Source organism: Ranitomeya variabilis, chromosome 5, assembly GCF_051348905.1.
Source record: "Ranitomeya variabilis isolate aRanVar5 chromosome 5, aRanVar5.hap1, whole genome shotgun sequence".
In the NCBI taxonomy this organism is placed as follows: Eukaryota; Metazoa; Chordata; class Amphibia; order Anura; family Dendrobatidae; genus Ranitomeya; species Ranitomeya variabilis.
Window position 1 is genome coordinate 564532679 of NC_135236.1, and position 23547 is coordinate 564556225.

At 43.5% G+C, this 23547-nt stretch overlaps 1 protein-coding gene across 1 annotated transcript in view; it reads right to left on the reverse strand.

The window, feature by feature from the left end:
* The window catches only part of TGFBI (transforming growth factor beta induced), a 180018-nt gene that overhangs the window by 74916 nt on the left and 81555 nt on the right, over positions 1-23547 (reverse strand). Inside the window, exons 3-5 of the mRNA XM_077265973.1 lie at positions 12747-12811; positions 9834-9991; positions 9533-9697 (exon numbers count right to left, since the gene is read on the reverse strand). Coding sequence (XP_077122088.1) covers positions 9533-9697; positions 9834-9991; positions 12747-12811 — 388 coding nt within the window. The remainder of the gene's footprint in view (positions 1-9532; positions 9698-9833; positions 9992-12746; positions 12812-23547) is intronic.

Sequence of the window (23547 nt, forward strand, 5' to 3'; positions counted from 1 at the left end):
ATACTGTAGGTCACAAGAATCTGAACATTTGGTTCTAAAGTAGAATACTCACATCTGCTGGAAACCTGTTCCAAGGCTCCAGTGAATGATACTTTCTAATATTACCCCTAATCTTTTATTCTACAAGTTTAAGGTTAAGCCCCCCTGTTCTTTTAGGAAAATATTTTTTGCTCCATATGAAATAAAATATAAACATATGTTAAACAAGGAACATATTGAATTCTGCTGGAAATATTTTAGGCGTTCAGATTACGGCTTATATAGAATTTAAAACCTTTCTTAAGTATCACTAATAACAGTAATAAAATGTGATAAGCAGGATAGTAAACAAATCCTTCCATCTCCTTACAATTAGATGATGTTTTACCTTCCATTTTTCAATGATTGAAAAGAAGTTGGCAGCACAATTCTAATAGACCTATGCAAGGGAGAAAGACCATTGCAGCTAGCAAATTTGATTGTGTACACTTGGTTTTGATCCTACTTCTTCCCTGTCCCAATTTTGATCTCCACTTATGTAACTTATATTATAGTTGTATGTATAAAAGATAGCCATGGAAAATACCATCCATTAAGTGGTAGAAAAATCAAACAGTATGTCTTTATAGTAATGATAAATTGTGTCCCAGTGTGTTATCTCGTGTAGGATGCAGTACACTCATTTGCGAGCTTCCTGCAATGGCTGGGAGATCACGTGTGCCAGCTATTAACCCCTTTCACCCCAGGCCATTTTCCACTTTTTTGCGTTTTTGGTTTTTGCTCCTTTTTTTCCAGAGCCATAACTTTTATTTTTCAGTCAAAATAGCCATGTGAGGGCTTGTTTTTTTGTGAAATAAGTTGTACTTTTGAACAACACCATTGGTTTTAACATTTCATGTACTGAAAAATGGAAAAAAAATTCCAAGTGTAGTGAAATTGCAAAAAAGTGCAATTCCACAGTTTTATTATTTTTTTTTTTTACCATTTTCACTAAATGCTAAAACTGACCTGCAATTATGATTCTCCAGGTCATTCAGTGTTCATGGACATCAAACATGTATAGGTTCTTTTTTATTTACCGTATATACTCGAGTATAAGCCGACCCGAGTATAAGCCGACCCCCCTAATTTTGCCACAAAAAACTGGGAAAACTTATTGACTCAAATATAAGCCTAGGGTGGAAAATGCAGCAGCTACCGGTGAATTTCAAAAATAAAAATAGATGCTCCATACTGTTCATTATGGCCCCATAGCTGTGCCATATAGTGCTCTGCACCATTATTGCCCCATAGCTGTGCCATATAGTGCTCTGCACCGTTCATTATTGCCCCATAGCTGTGCCATATAGTGCTCTGCACCATTATTGCCCCATAGCTGTGCCATACAGTGCTCTGCACCATTATTGCCCCATAGCTGTGCCATATAGTGCTCCGCACCGTCCATTATTGCCCCATAGCTGTGCCATACAGTGCTCTGCACCATTATTGCCCCATAGCTGTGCCATATAGTGCTCTGCACCGTCCATTATTGCCCCATAGCTGTGCCATACAGTGCTCTGCACCATTATTGCCCCATAGCTGTGCCATATAGTGCTCTGCACCGTCCATTATTGCCCCATAGCTGTGCCATACAGTGCTCTGCACCATTATTGCCCCATAGCTGTGCCATACAGTGCTCTGCACCATTATTGCCCCATAGCTGTGCCATACAGTGCTCTGCACCATTATTGCCCCATAGCTGTGCCATATAGTGCTCTGCACCGTCCATAATTGCCCCATAGCTGTGCCATATAGTGCTCTGCACCATTATTGCCCCATAGCTGTGCCATATAGTGCTCTGCACCATTGCCCCATAGCTGTGCCATATAGTGCTCTGCACCGTCCATTATTGCCCCATAGCTGTGCCATATAGTGCTCTGCACCGTCCATTATTGCCCCATAGCTGTGCCATATAGTGCTCTGCACCGTCCATTATTGCCCCATAGCTGTGCTGCTGCTGTTGTAATAAAAATAATAAAACACATACTCACCTCTCTTGCAGCTCCTCGGCGCCATCTTCCCGGCGTCTCTCCGCACTGACTGATCAGGCAGAGGGCGGCGCGCACACTATATGCGTCATCGCGCCCTCTGACCTGCACAGTCAGTGAGGAGAGAGAGACGCCGGGAAGATGGAGACAGCGCCCGGCGTGTGGAACGCGGACAGGTGACTATGTAATACTTACCTGCTCCCGGCGTCCCGCTCCTTCCCCCGGACAGCTGGTCTTCGGTGCCGCAGCCTCTTTCTCTATCAGCGGTCACCGGCACCGCTTCATTAGAGAAATGAATAGGCGGCTCCGCCCCTATGGGAGGTGGAGCCGCCTATTCATTTCTCTAATGAGCGGTCCCACGTGACCGCTCAGGGGAAGAGGCTGCGGCACCCGGAGACCGTGGGACGGGCAGGGGGAGCGACAGGATCGCCGGGACTAGGTGAGTATATGACAGTCCTCACCCGCCGACCCCACCACCGATCATGACTCGAGTATAAGCCGAGGGGGCACTTTCAGCCCAAAAATTTGGGCTGAAAATCTCGGCTTATACTCGAGTATATACGGTAAGTGGTGAAAAAAAATCCAAACTTTGGTAAAAAAAAACAAACAAACAAATAATGGCACCATTTTCCGAGACCTGTAACATCTCCATTTTTCATGATCTCGGGTTGGTTGAGGGCTTATTTTTTGTGTGCCAAGCTGGCATTTCTATTGATACCATTTTGGGGCAGATAAGATCTTTTGATCGACCGTTATTGCATTTTATTGCAATGTAGTGGCGACCCAAAAAAATGTAATTCTGGCTTTTGGACTTTTTTTCTTGTTACGCCAGTTAGCGATCAGGTTAATTCTATTTTTATATTAATAGATCGGGAGATTCTGAATGTGGCAATACCAAAGATGTGTATATTTGAATTTTTTTATTGTTTTATTTTGAATGGGCCAAAAGGGGGTGATTTGAATTTTTATATTTTTTTATTTTTTTATATTTTTTAAAACTTTTCTTTTTTTTTTAACTTTTTGCACATTTCAATAGTCTCCATGGGAGATGAGAAGCTGCAGTTGTCTGATTGGCTCTGCTACATACAGGCGATGATCAGATTGCCTGTATGTAGCAGAAATGCTCACTTGCTTTGAGAACTGACCACCGGTTGGGGCTCATACTAATCTGGCTATGATAACCATAGAGGTCTGCTATAGACGACTGGTTGTCATGGGAATCCATCGGTGACCATTAATCATGTGAAGAGGTCACCAATGGGCGGGATTTCTGGTGTGCTTCCCAGAAGCATGAGTTAAATGCCGATGTTCAAAACAGCTGACAAGTGCCGGGAATGATGAGGACTCAGCGCCGGAGCCCATATCAAAGGGAGGGAGTCCGACGTGGGTGAATTATTATGCCCAATGTCGGAAAGGGGTTAAAGAGAATGAAAATTCACTGCTCTCCACTGTCATTGGCATGGAGAGCAGTGAATATTCATTTTCTTTTTTAGCGGGCACACGTGATCGCCTCGCCACTGCAGGAAGCTGACAGCTGTTGGTAACAATGTGTCTGTTATTAAAGAAAATTAATATTCATTGCTCTCCACTCCTATATTCCCTCCCACCTCTCGGTGCCGGGTTCAGTGCATAGAGGTGGGAGGGACTATGGGCATGGAGAGCGATGAATATTAACTTTCTTTAACAGCGTGAACACGTGTTTGCTGCAGCTGTCGGCTCCTGCCTCCTGTGAACTTCTCCTCCGCTGCTCATCCCCACACAGCTTCAGCCATAGCCAGAATGAGGTATATCTGGACTATAAGACACCCTCCACACAATTTCCCCCAAAATTTTGAAAAGCATGTCTTATAGTCCGAAAAATACAATATATATATATATATATATATATATATATATATATATATATATATATATATATATATATATATATATATATATATATATATATATATACTGTATATAGTACTGTAATGTATTATCATTTACTTATTTTGCTAACATATGAAGCTCCATTAACTCCATAGCACATTACAGACATCATCGCTGTTCCCAATGGGGAGCTCAATGTAAATTTCCTATCAGTATGTCTTTGGAGTGTGGGAGGAAACCAGAACACCCGGAGGAAACCCACACAAACACAGGGAGAACATACAAACTCCTTGTAATTGTAATGTCACCAATATGATTCACTGTAAACAAAGTTTATAACTAATGTGTGCATTTTACATTGGGGCCTGTTCATACTGGGTTACTGCAGTGTGTCCGGTGGGATCTGCCTAATTCTCCTATGGAGCCATAGACTGCAATGACAGGAATGAAGTTTAAACGAGCTCCATGTATGATTTCTTTTTCTGAATGTGTCTAGCCGGCACAGAAAGTGAACATTTTCTGAAGAAAAAACACAAACTGAGACTTTAAGGGAAAAAAAATCAGAGGATATATTTCAGAGCAAAACCCACAAATGGAATTGGTTTGAGCTCTGGTTGTGTCATTGAAGTCTATGGCCACGTTGGGGATTTGTTTGAATCCTATTTTAGGAGGATTCAGAAAGAAATGCAGTGTGAACTGTGCTTTATATACTATTGTATGGAAAAGTGCAGTCTACTATACTATTCCAAACATACACCAGACAGACACAGACAAGAAGACACTATGTATTTTTTTAAATCCACAGCTCATAAATTGTTTGTTTTCGCAGCATTGTTTTCTCTATTTAAATGAATGGGAAACAAAATGCAAGTGAAAAGGCTGCAAAAAAAACAGAAAAAAAACACATAAAACTATGCGTACGGTGTGCAACATTTTTACTGCCAACAGTCTGGTTTTAATGCAGAACAATCCACAGCAAAAATGGTGCATGCAAGCATATACTAAAGGGGTTTTCTGAGAATACCAAAAAATTAGCATGAAATCCCCCCGCAGCTCCAGCACCGATGTTCTGGTGGTCTCTGCCAGTCTTGGCACTTTAATTGGCAAAAACAAATTTAAAACATCAATTTTTAAAGTTGTTTTTTTTTTTTTTTTTTTTTTTTTTTTTAACTTTGCAGCATTTGTTCCACACTTATCTAAAACATTTCCACATTACTCTAGGTCTGGAGAATCCAGTCTAGTTCTCTGCCTGAATTCAATGGCTACTATTTTGGCAACATCAAAAATCTCATCATTCGCATTGAGCTTCACTGGAAAGCTAGCAAGAAATATTACAATTGCAAAAATATATAAGGTAGGACAGAAGAGTAAGGGTATGTGTCCACGTTCAGGAAACGCTGAGTTTTTGACGCAGCGTTGAGCAGCATGCATAAAAAACGCAGCGTCCAGATGTTAGGGTATGTGTCCACGGTCAGTTGACGCTGCGTGTTTGACGCTGCAGCATCAAACACGCAGCGTCCAGATGTTCCAGCATAGTGGAGGGGATTTTTTGAAATCCCGTGTCCACTATGCGTGGAAACCCGCACGCGGCGGGCCTGCGACTCCGGACATGCTGCGCGTCTTTTCAGATCGCAGCATGTCCGTACACCTTGCGGGGACGCAGCGTCCCCGCAAGGCATAACACAGGGCCCTATGGGAGGGGGGGCGATGATCCCGGTTGTGTACAGTTAACACATCCGGCATCATCGCGTCCCAGAAGGGGGCGGGGCCTAGCGCCGAGCGGCTTCGCCGCTCCGGCGATACCGCCGGCCATCCTGACCGTGGACACGCAGCCTTACAGCATAGTGGAGGGGATTTCATGAAATCCTGTCTCCACTATGCAGTAAAAGACGCATGCGGCACACCCGAGAAAACTCACATGCGGCGCGTCGTTTAAGAACGCAGCGTGTCCTTACATTGCAGAACAAACTCAAGGACAACGCAGGTGACCTGCCAGTGACCTCAGGTGCAGATTTGGTCAGGATTTTACCTGCATAAAATCCTGACCAAATCCTGAAGCAATCCTGAACGTGGACACATACCCTAAGGGTACCTTCACACTAAACAACTTTCCAACGAGAACGACAACAATCCGTGACGTTGCAGCGTCCTGGATAGCGATCTCGTTGTGTTTGACAAGCAGCAGCGATCTGGATCCTGCTGTGATATCGCTGGTCGGAGCTTGAAGTCCAGAACTTTATTTGGTCGTCAGATCGTCGTGTATCGTCGTGTTTGACAGCAAAAGCAACGATGCCAGCAATGATTTACATGGAGCTAACGACCTGTGACGACCTGTGAGAACAATAAGTGAGTAGCCCTTACGTCACAGGATCGCTCCTGCATCGTTCTGGAGCTGCTGTGTTTGACATCTCTACAGCGACCTAAACAGCGACGCTCCAGCGATCGGCTTGTTGTCTATATCGCTGCAGCGTCGCTGAGTGTGACGGTACCTTTAAGCTTCTTACAGCCAGACACAACATTGTGAAAAGGAGGAGGAAAAAAGGATGACCTATTGACATACAGGTGCGTCTCAAAAAATTAGAATATCATCAAAAAGTTAATTTATTTCACTTTTTCAATACAAAAACATATATTATATAGAGTCATTATAAACTGAGTGATCTATTTCAATTGTTTCAATTTCTGTTAATGTTGATGATTATGGCTTACAGCCAATGAAAACCCAAAAGTCATTATCTTAGTAAATTAGAATACTTTATAACACCAGCTTGAAAAATGATTTTAAAATCCAAAATGTTGGCCTACTGAAATGTATGTTCAGTAAATGCACTCAATACTTTTGCATTAATTACTGCATCAATGTGATGTGGCATAGAGGCGATCAGCCTGTGGCACTGCTGAGGTTTATGGATGTCCAGGTTGCTTTAATAGCAGCCTTCAGCTCGTCTGCATTGTTGGGTCTGGTGTCTCTCATCTTCCTCTTAACAATACCTCATAGATTCTCTATGGGGTTAAGGTCGGGAGAGTTTGCTGGCCAATCAAGTACAGTGATATTGTTGTTTTTAAACCAGGTATTGGTACTTTTGGCAGTGTGGACAGGTGCAAAGTCCTGCTGGAGAATTAAATTTCCATCTCCAAAAAACTTGTCGGCAGAGAGAAGCATGAAGTGCTCTAAAGTTTCCTGGTAGACGGCTGAACTGACTTTGGTCTTGAAAAAACGCAGTGGACCTACACCAGCAGATGACGTCTGTGTGTGGTGGTTCTTGAAGCAATGACTCCAGTAACAGTCCACTCATTGTGCATCTCCCTCAAGTTTTTGAATGGCCTTTTCTTAGCAATCCTTAAAAGGCCGCATTTTTAGCGGTTGCTTGTGCACTTTTTTCTTCCACAATTTTTCCTTCCACTCAACTTTCCATTATTATGCATGGATACAGCACTCTGTGAACAGCCAGCTTCTTTAGCAATGACCTTTTGTTGCTTACCATCCTTATGGAATGTGTCAATGACTGCCTTCTGGACATCTGTCAAGTCAGCAGTCTTCCCCATGATTGTGGAGCTTACTGAAACAGACTTAGGGACCTTTTAAAACTCTTAGGAAGCCTTTGCAGATGTTGTGTTACCGTATACACTCAAGCATAAGCCGAGAATTTCAGCCCATTTTTTAAGGCTGAAATTGCCCCTCTCGGCTTATACTCGAGTCATTCCCAGGGGTCAGCAGGGGAGGGAGAGCGGCTGCTGTCTAATTATACTCACCTGCTCCTGGCACGGTCCCTGCATGTCCCTGGTTCTCTGGGCACCGGCAGCTTCTTCCTGTATTGAGCGGTCACATGGTACCGCTCATTACAGTAGTGAATATGGACCTGACTCCACTCCCATAGGGGTGGAGCCGCATATTTATTACTGTAATGAGCGGTACCATGTGATCGCTTAACACAGGAAGAAGCTGCCGGCGCCCGGAGAACCATGGATGTGCAGGGACTGAGCCAGGAGCAGGTGAGTATACGGGGGCAGCGTGCTATATTCACCTGTCTCATGTTCCAACGTCGGGTGCCGCTCCGTCTTCCGCATCCTCTGCAGTGACGCTCAGGTCAGAGGGCACGATGACACGATTAGTGTGCGCGCCGCCCTCTGCCTGAACAGTCAGTGCAGAGGAGGCGGAAGACGCAGCTGCGCCCAGCGGTGGAATGCGGACAGGTGACTATAGCAAGTGCCGGGCGCTTGAGCGACGAGAGGCGAGTATGTGATTTTTTTTTATCGCAGCAACAACATATGGGGCAAATGTGTCTATAGAGCATCTTATGGGGCCATAATCAGCATTTGTGCAGCATTATACAGGGCAAATATTTCTATGGAGCATTTTATGGGGCCATGTGCAGCATTATATGCAGCAAATATCTCTATGGAGCATCTTATGGGGCCATAATCAGCATTTGTGGAGTATTATACGAGGCAAATGTGTCTATGGAGAATCTTATGGGGCCATAATGAGCATTTGTGGAGCATTATACGAGCCAAATGTGTCTATGGAGCATCTTATGGGGGCCATAATCAGCATTTGTGGAGCATTATATGGGGCAAATGTGTCTATGGAGCATCTTATTGGGCCATAATCAGCATTTGTGCAGCATTATATGGGGCAAATGTCTGTATGGAGCATCTTATGGGGCCATAATCAACATTTGTGCAGCATTGTATGGGTCAAATGTCTCTATGGAGCATCTTATGGGGCCATAATCAGCATTTGTGGAGCATTATACGGGGCAAATGTGTCTATGGAGCATCTTATTGGGCCATAATCAGCATTTGTGCAGCATTATATGGGGCAAATGTCTGTATGGAGCATCTTATGGGGTCATAATCACCATTTGTGCAGCATTATATGGGGCAAATGTTTCTATGGAGCATCTTATGGGGCCAATCATAAACTGTATGGAGCATTATATGGAGCGTATTTTGTATGGAGCATCTTATGGGGCCCATCATGAACTGTATGGAACATTATATGGGGCTCCTGATTCAATATGGATATTCAAAAACACTTAACCTACTGATGTCTCAATTAATTTTACTTTTATTGGTATCTATTTTTGACATTTACCATCAGCTGCTGCATTTTCCACCCTAGGCTTATACTTGAGTCATTAAGTTTTCCCTGTTTTTTGTGGCAAAATTAGGGGTCTCGGCTTATACTCGGGACGGCTTATACTCAAGTATATACGGTAATTATTCTAATTTACTGAGATAATGACTTTTAGGTTATCATTGGCTGTAAGCCATAATCATCAACATTAACAGAAACAAACACTTGAAATAGATTACTCCGTTTGTAATGACTCTATATAATACATGACTTTCACTTTTTGTATTGAAAAACTTAAATAAATTAACTTTTTGAAATATGTTCTAATTTTGGGAGAAACACCTGTATCTACAGAAAGTACTGAATATACTTTTCAGTTTTTCTTGCAATAAAGAACAAACAATTCAAAGAAAAGTATATCAACTGCTACAATATAGTTTTACACTTTTATAAATATTCTATATTGAATGAAATTTGGATTTGGATTGGTTGCTGCAGCCTACAAGGTAAGCCTCATGTTTAGACAGTGATAATAATGAGGTCTAAAGTTCATGGCTTTTGTCAAGACATCACTTACTCCATTTGGATAGTGGTGTATATGAATATCCAAGTTCTGGTACATTGATGGCACGGTAGTTCCATGCTTCATTTCATCTGTGAGAAGACGTCTGTCCACCATGTGATACCGTAATGCATTAAGAAGCTCAATGTTAACATTACTCACTAAGGCATCTAATATTTCCTGCAAGACAAGGTTAGCAAGAAGTATGTCAGTTCCAAAATCTACAGATGTTTTAGGTTATTTGACATTTTTATGCTCACTTTTACTAGACAATAATAATACTTCATCCTTCCTAGAGACAAACGTTTGTACTTACAGCTGGCAAAGCAGCCCAGGCTTCGTTGCTTGGTGCAAAAATGGTAAAACTTCCAGGGCCCTCAATTTCGGGTCTTAAGTTGGCTCTGTCCGAATATAACTGCGTTGTAGCTGCTCCAACTATTCCCAGTGTTTCATAAATATTGGAAAGAGGTAGAGCTGCAGAAGACATGAAGGAACTGTTTAAAGGCAATATGTCACCAGTTTTTTGGGTTACAGGTAAAAATATCATTCAATTTAGTGTTTTCTATGCATTACACGAGTACCTTTGATACCCTTTGACTCCCCACGCATGAAACATAAATACCGTTTTTATTCCTCCTGCGCTATATGTAACTATGCTCAGACCGTTTCGATGGGCGTGGCTTATTGTCCATCTCTCCCCCCTTCCTGGCTTGCGCTACACATTCCTTTCAGGGAATTTCAGTGTTCGCGTAGAGTTTGGCGCGTGCGCATTCAAATGGCCTCTCGTGCGTGTGCAGTATGCTTTGCGTGCAAAGCATAAAATCATTATTGCACATGCGCTGGCATACACCATTGCTTTCTATGGCCCGGAAATATAGAAGTATACATCCGGGCCATAGAACGCCATGGTGTATGCCGGCACATGCGCAATAATGATTTTATGCTTTGCCCGCAGTTGGGCAAAGCATACTTCACATGCGCGAGAGGTCATTTGAATGCACACGCGCCCAAACTCTACGCGAACATAGAAATTCTCTGAAAGGAATGCGTTAGAGCAAGCCAGGAGGGGGGAGAGACGGACAATAAGTCACGGCCAACGGACCGGATCGAGCATATTTACATACAGTGCTGGACGAATAAAAAAGGTATGTATGGATCATACGTGGGGAGTCAAAGGGTATCAAAAGTACGGTACTTGTGTAATGCATAGGGGACCCTAAATTGAATGATATTTTGACCTGGTCACCCAAAAAACTAGTGACAGATTAACTTTAAGTAAAAAACAGTATGTTATATTATTTTATTCTGCTGGTTTCAGCCTACTGGACTTTAATGCTTTCACCAATTTTTTCTTGGGGTAAACCTGGATTCTAATCTCTCCTTCAAAGAACATAACCAAGTCCATTCCACTTCCTGCTTACACCAACTCAAAAATATTTCCTGGATGCATTCCTTAGGCTGCCGTCACACTAGCAGTATTTGGTCAGTATTTTACATCAGTATTTGTAAGCCAAAACCAGGAGAGGAGCAATCAGTGGAAAAGTATAATAGAAACACATCACCACTTCGGCATTTATCACCCACTCCTGGTTTTGGCTTACAAATACTGATGTAAAATACTGACCAAATACTGCTAGTGTGACGGCAGCCTTAATCAAGAATCTGCGAAAACAATAGAGTGTGCCCTCATCATCTCCCTTCTTGCTATTCTCTGGTCTCTCCTCTCTGTTAATCCCATCACTGGCTCCATTTCAAAACCCTAACCTTGGCATACAAAGCCATCCACAACCTGTCTCCTCCATACATCTGTGACCTAGTCTCCTGGTACTTACCTGCATGCAACCTCCGATCCTCACAAGATTTCCTTCTCTTCTCCCTTCTTTTCACTTCTTCCCACAATCGCATACAAGATTTGTCCCGTGCATCCACTCTACTCTGGAACTCTCCACCACAACATGTCAGACTCTCACCTACCGTGGAAACCTTCAAAAGGATCCTGAAGACCTACCTCTTCCGACAAGCCTACAACCTGCAGTAACCCTCGTTCCACCATACTGCTGCATGACCAGCTCTACCCTCACCCATCCCTTGTAGACTGTGAGCCCTCGCAGGCAGGGTCCTCTCCTCCTGTACCAGTTGTGACTTGTATTGTTTAAGATGATTGTACTTGTTTTTTATTATGTATACCCCTTTTCACATGTAAAGCACTATGGAATAAATATAGCTATAATAATAAATAATCATAATAATGTTTCATGTTGAACTAGACACAATATAATAGTGGCTGCAGGGCAGAATAAAACTTTTTTTTTTAATTTAATGTTTATGTTGCAAGGATATTAGAAATCGAAGTATTTGGTACTTAATGATTTAATTTGTTTTAACTTTTTTTAAGTCCATGTGGGTGTTATAGGACAGTTTTCAGTGGGGATGTGTACTTTTTCTCCCCGCTTGATGATAACCAACCATAAGTAGGCAGCAACGTTCAAATGGAAAGAAGAACACACCCTACCATAGTTTAGAACTAGTTTCAAGGAACTTGTAATCACTTTACAGCGCGATCAGGGCTGTCATTACATCTCACACAGGAACACTTTGCTTTGGGCTACCCCTGTGTAAGATATAATGACAACATATTCTGATTTCACTGCAGAGCAATTACAAGTGGATTACAACCAGCATACTTATGACACTGACACCTTTGAGCTCATCTCCGGACAGGCAGTGCGGGAGCTGACAACAGAGCTGACCATGCTATAAAAGTATGAGAGCTGCTTGAAGACTTTGTAATGTGACACAGCTAAACTAATCTGCACTGATTCATGAAGGAGGTTAGATCAGGAGAACAGAGTTGTCATTATACATCTCACACACTGAGAAACCTGCTCTAAGCTATGGTGGCAGCTTGTTCTTTTTTCCTTTGAGTGATGCCTGCTTATGATTAACCTACAGTACACAGAAAGAAGTGCGGTACATGCCTTCAGTAAAAATTGTCTGATAACTTTTTTAATTGAAGAATGCCAAATGCTACATCTGTATTCTCATATATTCTAGATTTATTTTAGTCTATATGGTATAAGACAAGGCACAAATGAAAGTCCATTTATCATATCATTAAGTTGGTGCTACTACCATTAATAGAAAGAGATTATTTTATTATAAGGAAGTTAAAAGTGAGAACAATTGAAGACAGATGCAGTATGAACGCAAGTGGTCTAAAATGATATACCTGCTGGACAGCCTTTCTCTCCTGGTACTTTCTCATAGCCGGGGCAGCATTCATACACTATTACACTGTCAAAAAGAAATGTATGTTGTCATTACATGATCAAGATTTAGAAAAAAGTGTTACAATGTTGTCATTTGTTTGGGATAAATATAAGGATATCTTTATCCAAAATCTGTATAAATGGAAACAAAGGCATATACAGCATATATTAAATGACTGAAATAAAAGTTAATTATGGATCTTTTTAACTTCAGTCATTAATTTTTTTTTTTATTATACTGTACATTAAAAATATAAAAAAAGAGTCATCCTGTTTGGTGACAATTAAAATGTATGCTCTTAGAAAATCCCATATAATTTATAATGTCACCTTTAACTAAATGTCACAGTTGAAATAAAAAACAAATAAAACGTTGAGCACTCTTAAAAATAATTTACTGATAATGTACATAGGTGATTTCAATACTATACAGTATGTGCAACTTTATTTAACTGATGCCAGCGTCCCTGCATGTCCACTCTACCTTTCCCGGCAGGGACACTGAGATACTCACCACCGTGGCCGCTTGGCGGCGTCTCCCTGTCCTGCCGAAGCTTCCTGCTCCTAGGCCCATGAGCTAATCTCCCTGCATCTTACAGGGGTAGCCCATGCACTATGAATTTGTCCCCAGCCAAGTTAGTATGTGTTTGTCCCTGCTAGTTAGTTAAGTTGTCCCTACTATTCCTGAACCTATTCTGTTACAACCTGAACCTATTGCTGAACCCATTTAGTCTGAACCTGAACCTATTCCTGCTACCTGTGTTATCTGAAACCGCTCTGGCAGTACCTGAACCTGAAACCACTCTGGTGGTACCTGAACCTGCTCCAGCGGCACCTGAACCTGAAACTGCACCGGCAGTACCTAGACCAGCACCCGTGTCCGTCCTGTCAATTGTTCCAGGATCCACACTGTCTGAACCTACACCAGTGTACACCCTATCAAGTGTTCTAGGATTTGCACTGTCTGAATCTACATCAGTGCCCCTCCTGTCAAGTGTTATAGGATTCGTACTGTCTGAAACTGTGCCAGTGTACATCCTTTCAAGTGTTCCAGGTACCTCACTGCCTTAACCTACCTCAGTATTGGAGTCTGGAGTCTGCCTTGGACTCTGAGTCAGTGTCTGTGATCCTGACCCTTGAGGTGAGCTGCTGCAGCACCAGGGACTGCCCTTGGAGTGGTACATGGTGGTCACCTGAAACTGAAGCCTAACCCCACCATCAGGAGCTCTAGCGAAAACCAAGGGGGTCGCTTAGCCACGTACCTACATGGGTAAGCCCGGACCGTGACACAGTGGATCCATGATCCACATGCGTGATATTTTGTACAGGCCAAGGAAGTCACTGATCCTCCGCCCTTTGAGCTGTGCTAAGATATGATCCACCAGCAATATCTGTAGGAAAAAATGCATTGACGACAGCCACTTTGCCCACTCCAGCTCAAGTTGCAGCTAGAGCGGCCGTGTCTACTCTGCCTGCAACTTATGTACCTTAAGCTAATCCTCATCTGTCTGCTCCTCCATATTAAGATGGGGATCCTAAGCAGTGCCATTGGCTTCTAAATCAGTGCACGCAGCACTATGAAATGTTAGCCCTTCAGTTTCACTCTGATTGGGCTAAAGTGGGATTCCTGATGTCCCAACTAGCAGGACAGGCCTTAGCATAGCTCAACCCCTGGTAGGAGAGATGGAACCATGTTAACTCGAATTTGCAGGCCTTCTAGGTGGCCTTCCAAAAGGTAATCGATGAGCTGGGTTATATATTCTCTGCTGCATCTTACCTTCTCAGACTGCATCAAGGAGATCTGTCTAAGGCCAATATGCCAACCTGTTGCGCACCCTGTCTTCTAAACTTGGCTTGAATGATGAGGCTCTGGTAGCCGCATTTTGGGAGAGATTGTCAGGAAGGATTAAGGATGAACTGGCTGGTAAAGACATCCCTGCTACCACCCTAAACAACCTGATTTTCCTGGCAATCTGGATCAACCTCAGTTCCAGGAACAGTCCAGAGAAATGAAGCATGAGAGGAAACCGTCGCAACTGGCTCGGGTCTTCCAGAGACCGCTCATTCTCAAGCCTTTTGAGACAAATGTCTTCTCTGAATTTATGCAGGTCGACTATGTGAAGCTGACTGAGCAGCAGCAGGAACACCATCATGCCAAGGAATTGTGCAGCTACTCATCAGTTCATGTCCTGAGAAGTCGGAGAAACTCCAAAGTCTAGGGACTAGAGGATAGGCTACGCTGGGCATGAGTAATACCTCTCTACCATTGACTCTAATACACCCTTAATACACCCCTAGATACATTTCTTGAAGGGTCTAGCTTCCAAAATGTAGTCACTAGTGGTTTTTTTTGCCATTTTAGCATGTCAATGGCTCTGCAAATGTTTTACACAAATTTTCACTTCAAAAATCAAATAGCGTTCTTTCCAAATACCAAATAGCGCTTCTTCCTTTTCGGAGCCCGCCCTTGTGTGCTCAAACAGCAGTTTTTTACTACATATGGTATAGTGACACATTCAAGAGAAATTTAAATAATATATTTTCTCCTATTACCCCTTGTGAAAATGAAAAACTTACAAATAAAGCAATCTAAAGCAATATTTTATTTAACAAAATAAAAATGTATTTTTTAATTCCACTTTGCCATAATTCCTGTGTAGCAACTGAAGTATTAACAAGTTTTCTAACAGTAGTTTAGAATAATTTATATGGTACAGTTCTTTTAAATGCTATCAGTACTGGGGTTTTCTGATATGCAGTGGGTATGGAAAGTATTCAGACCCCTTTACATTTTTCACTCTTTATTTCATTGCAACCATTTGGTAAATTAAAAAAAGTTCATTTTTTTTCACATTAATGTACACTCTGCACCCCATCTTGATTGAAAAAAAGTCACATGCTGTCCATTTCCTTGTGATCTTCCTTGAGATGGTTCTACTCCTTTATTGGAGTCCAGCTGTGTTTAAATAAACTGATAGCACTTGGTTTGGAAAGGAACCCACCTGTCTATAGACCTCACAGCTCACAGTGCATGTCAGACCAAAAGAGAATCATGAGCTCTAAGGAAATGGCCAAGGAGCTCAGAGACAGAAATGTGGCAAGGCACCTATCTGCCCAAGGTTACAAAAGAATTTCTGCAGTACTCAAGGTTCCTAAGAGCACAGTGGCCTCCATAATCCTTAAATGAAAAAGTTTGGGACCACCAAAAGTCTTCCTTGACCTGGCCGTCGAGCCAAACTAAGCAATCAAGCAAATTTTATTTATTAGCTATTTTGCGTGATATGGCTATCTACAGTAGTTTAAGGATATAAGCATTGAAAGTTTAAAAATTGCTAATTTTTCAAAGTTTTTATCATATTTCAGATAATTTTACAAAAAAAAACAAAAAACTTATCGATCCAAATTTACCACTAACAAAGTATAATGTGTCACGAATAAAACAAGCACAAGCATTCCAGAGTGTCCACATAAAGTGACACTGGTCAGATTTGAAAAATGGGGTTCAAAAATGGCTCTGTCACTAAGGGGTTCATACAAACAGGAAGCGTATATATACCATATATGATTATCGAAGATGAGATGATATATACATGAAAACCATACATTTCTCACTGTATGTCTAGGAAAACTTTGTAAGTGATTTATATTGATGTATACATTTGTGAGGACTATCTACAATCGACATTTGTGTTGTGCACCATTTATTTATTTTTGTTTTTTATCTTAGTATTTATTCTAACTAGCTGTCAGAAATGTAGCAGACGTATGCTGGCAGATGAAGAATAGCTGGAAGAGATGTGCCTTAGGATTCCATTACGTATTACTAAGTGGCCTGCTGCGTACATAAACATTTCATTGCTTAGAAGAGATCTCACGTCTTGAGATGTGTTTAATGGTAACATTCAGCTCTCTGTTGTGGAAGCAAGACAAATGACTAGTTTTGCAACACACGCCAACAGACTCTGCTTTATTTAATCCTGGTCTGTTTAAATCTTTTGGGTAAAATTGTAATTCTATGTCATGCACATAAATAGTTACAGATGACAGCTAAGGGGAAGTTTAATGCATGCATAACCGTATGAATTCTGGCACCAAGCTGACATTTTTAGCATATTACTTGCTATGGGGTTTCAAACCTTTGACCTAAGAGGCTCCAACAGTAGGTCCCTCCTGCTGAGATTAAGATGCTCTAAAGATGCTACTTTGGATTAGTTCATTGCCATTATAATGTAACTCTTTTACTAGAATTTTTATAGTGCTTTGGAACAAAGCACTATACTGTTATTCCATCGTGGTAAACTTCTTCTTATTATTATTAGGCTTTTTTCCGCAATTAATGCGGCCCAAACCGTAAAACGCACAGACTCCAGTGAGGTGTCATTTCGAAGCCAGCGTCCACGAGAGGTGTGCTAAGTATTTTTCGTGTCGATCGGATGTGTAGTTTTGGCGCAATTTGCATTTGAAAATTGTTTTCCCCTCATTGGAAAGCATTGTCTCAATGCGTTTCAATAGGGAAATTTCCTCATAGGGTATAATGGCCTGGTTTCTGAGGCAATTTCTAAAAATAACTGCCAACTGCCACCTGGCTGATTAGCTCATTGATATGCGCAGTCAGATCCAGTTACTATGCCAACGCCTACGAGCCCACTAGGAAACAGGTTTTGTCAGTCAGATAATATCAGCTCCTCTCTGTTATCAGCCAATCCCCTGTTCTGCTGTCAGTCTATTTCTCTCTGTTATCAGCCATTCCCTGTACTGCTGTCAGTCTATTTCTTTCTGTTATCAGCCATTCCCCTGTCCTGCTGTCAGTCTATTCTCTGTTATCAGCCATTCCCCGTCCTGCTGTCAGTCTATTCTCTCTGTTATCAGCCATTCCCCCATCCTGCTGTCAGTCTATTTCTCTGTTATCAGCCATTCCCCTGTCCTGCTGTCAGTCTCTCTGTTATCAGCCATTCCCTTGTCCTGCTGTCAGTCTATTCTCTGTTATCAGCCATTCCCTTATCCTGCTGTCAGTCAGAGTGACCCGGCCCACCAAATTGGACCCAGAGTGACCCGGCCCACCAAATTGGACCCAGAGTGACCCGGCCCACCAAATTGGACCCAGAGTGACCCGGCCCACCAAATTGGACCCAGAGTGACCCGGCCCACCAAATTGGACCCAGAGTGACCCGGCCCACCAAATTGGACCCAGAGTGACCCGGCCCACCAAATTGGACCCAGAGTGACCCGGGCCACCAAATCGGACCCAGAGTGACCCGGCCCACCAAATCGGACCCAGAGTGACCCGACCCACCAAATCGGACCCAGAGTGACCCGGCCCACCAAATCGGACCCAGAGTGACCCGGCCCACCAAATCGGACCCAGAGTGACCCGGCCCACCAAATCGGTCCCAGAGTGACCCGGCCCACCAAATCGGACCCAGAGTGACCCGGCCCACCAAATCGGACCCAGAGTGACCCGGCCCACCAAATCGGACCCAGAGTGACCCGGCCCACCAAATCGGACCCAGAGTGGCCTCAACCCTGAGGGGCTACAACTACCAAACCAGCGCCTGAGGGGCACCCAAGTGTGAAAGTCTTGCAGGGGCAGCCCGGGCACCATTCCAAAGCACTATCTGTAGTTCCTTCAGGAAATACCCATCTAGTTGTGATTGAAATTCACAGAATTCTCTGCCGGAATCCACTAAGGCTTGGTTCATGTGTTCAGTTGTCATGCATTTGTTGCGGATCCAGTATTAAGAAAAACTGCATTTGATATAAACATCCCACACATGTATTCAACTTTGCATCTGTTATTGTTCCATTTTTCTTAGAGGCGTCTTTGAATATCTCTATTGTTCTGGGTATGCGCATTGCTTAAAAAAAACTGAACCATTAACATATGAAATAACAAAGGAAAAGACCAGTTGCTAAAAAAAAAACTGTCCCACTATTTCCAGAAACGTTTGTGCATCTGCTGTGCACAGCATAGGAAATTATCCCCATTTACTTGAATCCAACTCAGTTGCAATACATGTTAAATCCATGGTAATGCCCTGAGCAGCACTGTTTCTGGGGAAAAACAGAGGCTCCGATTCATTAAGACTGGCATTATGAATGGGGTCGCTGAACTAACATATCTAATTCATTACGACATGCACTCCACTTAAAGAGTAACTTTTAAGTTGTCTCCTGAGTAAAACACAACTTTCCAATCTCTTTCACTTCTGGGTTTTTGGTGTGGCAGGCACTATTCCTTGAGTAACAGTTCTAGTAAGTAGCAGAACTGTAGTAGCAGTAGAACTACAAAGCTCAGCACAAGTTCTGCTGGAAGACATTCAGCTATCAGTGGTTTGTTCTTTGTTTTCATTGCTATCACCAAATTTACTCAGAGATAACAGGGCATTTGGACAAATATACAGCTCTGAGCAGTTTGAGCCATGATTAGGACACCTATTTTGAATGCAGTTAATGGTACAGCCTGAGGATTTTTCAAGGTTTTTAACAGCAGCTTGTCAGGGGTTGAGAGGGAGGTGGGGAGGTAAGCAGATAACGGCAGTATAGAAACAAATGGGCTAGAGAGAACTGGCTGATATGTTATGAGTTAACTCCTCTCCTGGAATGAAGTTACTGTGCACACTCAGCCTTGGTCTGGAAAGATACTAGTGACCAAGTTCCATGCAAACTAGCTGTGCACTATGAAAGATAAAAGCTCTGATTGCATATGAAAGAGTGCCGATGGAATAAACAAGTCAAATCAAATTTGTCACTTTTATGTTGTTTAATAGTAATGAGCGAGTGTACTCCTTGCTCGGGTTTTCCCGAGCACGCTTGGGTGACCTCCGAGTATTTGTTAGGGTTCGGAGATTACATTTTCATCTCCTCAGCTGAATGATTTACAGCTATTAGCCAGGCTGAGTACATGTGGGGGTTGCCTGGTTGCTAGGGAATCCTCACATGTAATCAAGCTGGCTAGTAGCTGAAAATCTTTCAGCGGTCACGATGAAAACTTAATCTTCGAGTACTCGGAGGTCACCCGAGCAACAAGTACACTCGCTCCTCTCTATTGTTTAACAAAATTAATTTATTAACATACTCCTTTAATGAATTAAGTGCCACTTTCATGTCCTGTGTCCCTCTGGAAGTAATGTAATACAAACAGTAAGTACATTTCTGGAATAAGTTACACTGCTTAAAGGGCCACTGTCACCCCCCTCCAGCCGTTATAAACTAAAAGAGCCACCTTGTGCAGCAGTAATGCTGCATTCTAACAAGGTGGCTCTTTTAGTTTTAGGTTCAAGCATACCCCAAATAAAACGTTTTTATACTTAGCCACAATTCCTGTCTCTAGCCAGGTAGGCGGGTCCTCACTCCCCAGCTTGGCCAGCTCCTCTGCCGTCACTCACATCTTCCTGCGCTTTCGGCGCCGCCCCCTCAGCGCTGTTATCGTTTCAAATCCGGCGTCTGCGCTGTGTACTGGTGTCCTGCGCAGACGCAGTAAGCTCTGGCCGTCTGATGTAATGGCTGATGTGATTAGTGCAATCACATGGCAGTGACGTCATCGCAGGTCCTACAGCTATTTGCTGTGCAGCAGATCCATCCTGGTGTTCTGTGGATGTCTTTTGTTCTCTGGTATCAGCCATTACATCAGACGGCCAGAGCTTACTGCGTCTGCGCAGGACACCAGTACACAGCGCAGACGCCGGATTTGAAACGATAACAGCGCTGAGGGGGCCTCGCCGAAAGCGCAGGAAGATGTGAGTGACGGCAGAGGAGCTGGCCAAGCTGGGGAGTGAGGACCCGCCTACCTGGCTAGAGACAGGAATTGTGGCTAAGTATAAAAACGTTTTATTTGGGGTATGATTGAACCTAAAACTAAAAGAGCCACCTTGTTAGAATGCAGCATTACTGCTGCACAAGGTGGCTCTTTTAGTATATAACGGCTGGAGGGGGGTGACAGTGGCCCTTTAAGTGGCATCACTTTTCATAAACTTTGCTACAACCTGTCCAATCAATGCTCTGTCTGCAAGTGCAACTTTCTGAAAATGGCATGAAAAAGCCAAAAGTCGCAATATTTTTGAGTAACTTCTGATTTACACAAAAATAATTACAACATATAAAGATATTTTATGCAAGAATTAAAAATTAATTAATGAATTGAATTTGCCTCAGAATGATGGAAACTCATTTAATGTAGCATGAAAAAACACAAGAAAGTAATAGGGGAAGGTACATTTATGACATCATGCAACTCCCAATATGTTGTTACTTTTAGTAGAAAAAAAAATCCTGCAGTATTTTACATTCTAGGATTTATTCATACTTACAGTCTGTTTACAGCAAACTAACTTAATATTTAGTAAAATTTTCCAAACTCTGCCATTAATGCCTCAGCAAAGCCCTTTTCTATTTATGTGTCATCAAATGACTTCAGAATGTCACGCAAAGTTCATCAAGGATTCAGCATTGTTGTGTTTGCTGCTGTATAGTTTAATGATAGAAATTGCAATTACATAAGTATTATTAGTACAGATTTTAGATGACAGACAAACTTAGAAAAAGCAGGAGAGAAATATTTCGGGGACTATCCTGTAGATTCAAGTGATATTTGAAGTGTTAGTATTAGCGATATTATTTAGGCCTTTTTGCACACGTGATTACAGGAAGTGCAGCCGTTTTGGTTGCAATATTTAAACTAGATGGGTATTTCCTGAAGGAACTACAGATAGTGCTTTGGAATGGTGCCCGGGTTGCCCCAGCAAGACTTTCACACTTGGGTGCCCCTCAGGCGCTGGTTTGGTAGTTGTAGCCCCTCAGGGTTGAGGCCACTCTGGGTCCGATTTGGTGGACGGGGTAAATCTGGGACCAATTTGGTGGGCGGAGCCACTCTGGGTCCAATTTGGTGGGCGGGGCACCTCAGGGACCGATTTGGTGGGCGGGGCACCTCAGGGACCGATTTGGTGGATGGGGTCACTCTGGGTCCGATTTGGTGAGCGGGGTCACTCTGGGTCCAACTTGGTGGGCGGGGTCACTCTGGGTCCAATTTGGTGGGCGGGGTCACTCTGGGTCCAATTTGGTGGGCGGGGTCACTCTGGGTCCAATTTGGTGGGCGGGGCACCTCTGGGTCCAATTTGGTGGGCGGGGCACCTCTGGGTCCGATTTGGTGGGCGGGGCACCTCAGGGTCCGATTTGGTGGGCGGGGTCACTCTGGGTCCGATTTGGTGGGCGGGGTCACTCTGGGTCTGATTTGGTGGACGGAGCCACTCTGGGTCCGATTTGGTGGGCGGGGCACCTCAGGGACCGATTAGGTGGGCGGGGTCACTCTATGTCCGATTTAGTGGGCGGAGCCACTCAGGGTCCGATTTGGTGGATGGGGTCACTCTGGGTCCGATTTGGTGGGTGGGGTCACTCTGAGTCCGATTTGGTGGGCGGGGTCACTCTGGGTCTGATTTGGTGGGCGGGGTCACTCTGGGTCCGATTTGGTGGGTGGGGCCACTCGCGGTCCGAATTGGTGAGCGGGGTAATCTACTATATAATTGTCTAAGGGCGCTTCCGTCTTTCTGTCACGGTTATTCGTTCGCTGACTGGTCTCGGCAGCTGCCTGTCATAGCTGCCGCGACCAATCAGCGACGCGCACAGAACGGAAGAAAATGGCCGTTCCTTACTCCCCGCACTCACTGCCCGGCGCCCGCATACTCCCCTCCGGTCAGCGCTCACACAGGGTTAATGGCAGCATTGACCGCGGTGTAACGCACTCGGTTAACGCTGCTATTAACCCTATGTGACCACCTTTTTACTATTGATGTTGCTTATGCAGCACGAATAGTAAAAATATCTAATGTTAAAAATAATAAAAAAAATAAAAAATAGTTACATACTCACCCTCCGGTGGCCCCTCCGGATCAGGAACCGGCCTTTCCCTCTCCGCGCGACGCCCCGGTCACCGCTGCATGCATTGCGGTCTCGCGAGATGATGACGTGCGGTCTCATGACACCGCTACATCATCATCTCGTGAGACCGCAATGCACTCTTGGGACCGGAGCGCGCAACAAGCATCGGGTACCGGCTGCTCCAGGAGGTGCAACAAGCATCGTGTACCGGCCGCTCCAGGAGGTGCAACAAGCATCGTGTACCGGCCGCTCTAGGAGGTGCAACAAGCATCAGGTACCGGCCGCTCCAGGAGGTGCAACAAGCATCGTGTACCGGCCGCTCCAGTAGGTGAGTATGTAACTATTTTTTATTTTAATTCTTTTTTTTTTTTAACAGGGATATGCAGTATACTATGTGACTGGCAGGGCCGGTTTTAGGCAAAGTGGGGCCCTAGGCAAAAGTTTAAAATGGGGCCCCAAATACTAACATATTGTACATCACACAGAAATAGTAAAAAGATCTAATGTTTAAAATAATAAAAAAAAAAAAACCTGCTATTCTCACCTTCCGTCATCCGCCAGTGCGCGCGGATGCCGCCAGCTTCCGTTCCCAGAGATGCATTGCGAAAGTACCCAGAAGACTTAGCGGTCTCGCAAGTCCGCTAAGTCATCTGGGTAATTTCGCAATGCATCTCTGGGAACGGAAGCTGGCGGCAGCAGCGCGTGCATCGGGACAGCTTCGCTGGACGCCGGAGGTGAGTATATAACTATTTTTTATTTTAATTATTTTTTTTAACATGGATATGGTGCCCACACTGCTATATACTACGTGGGCTATGTTATATACTGCGTCGCTGCTATATACTACGTGGCCAGTGTTATATACTGCGTGGGCTGTTATATACTACGTGG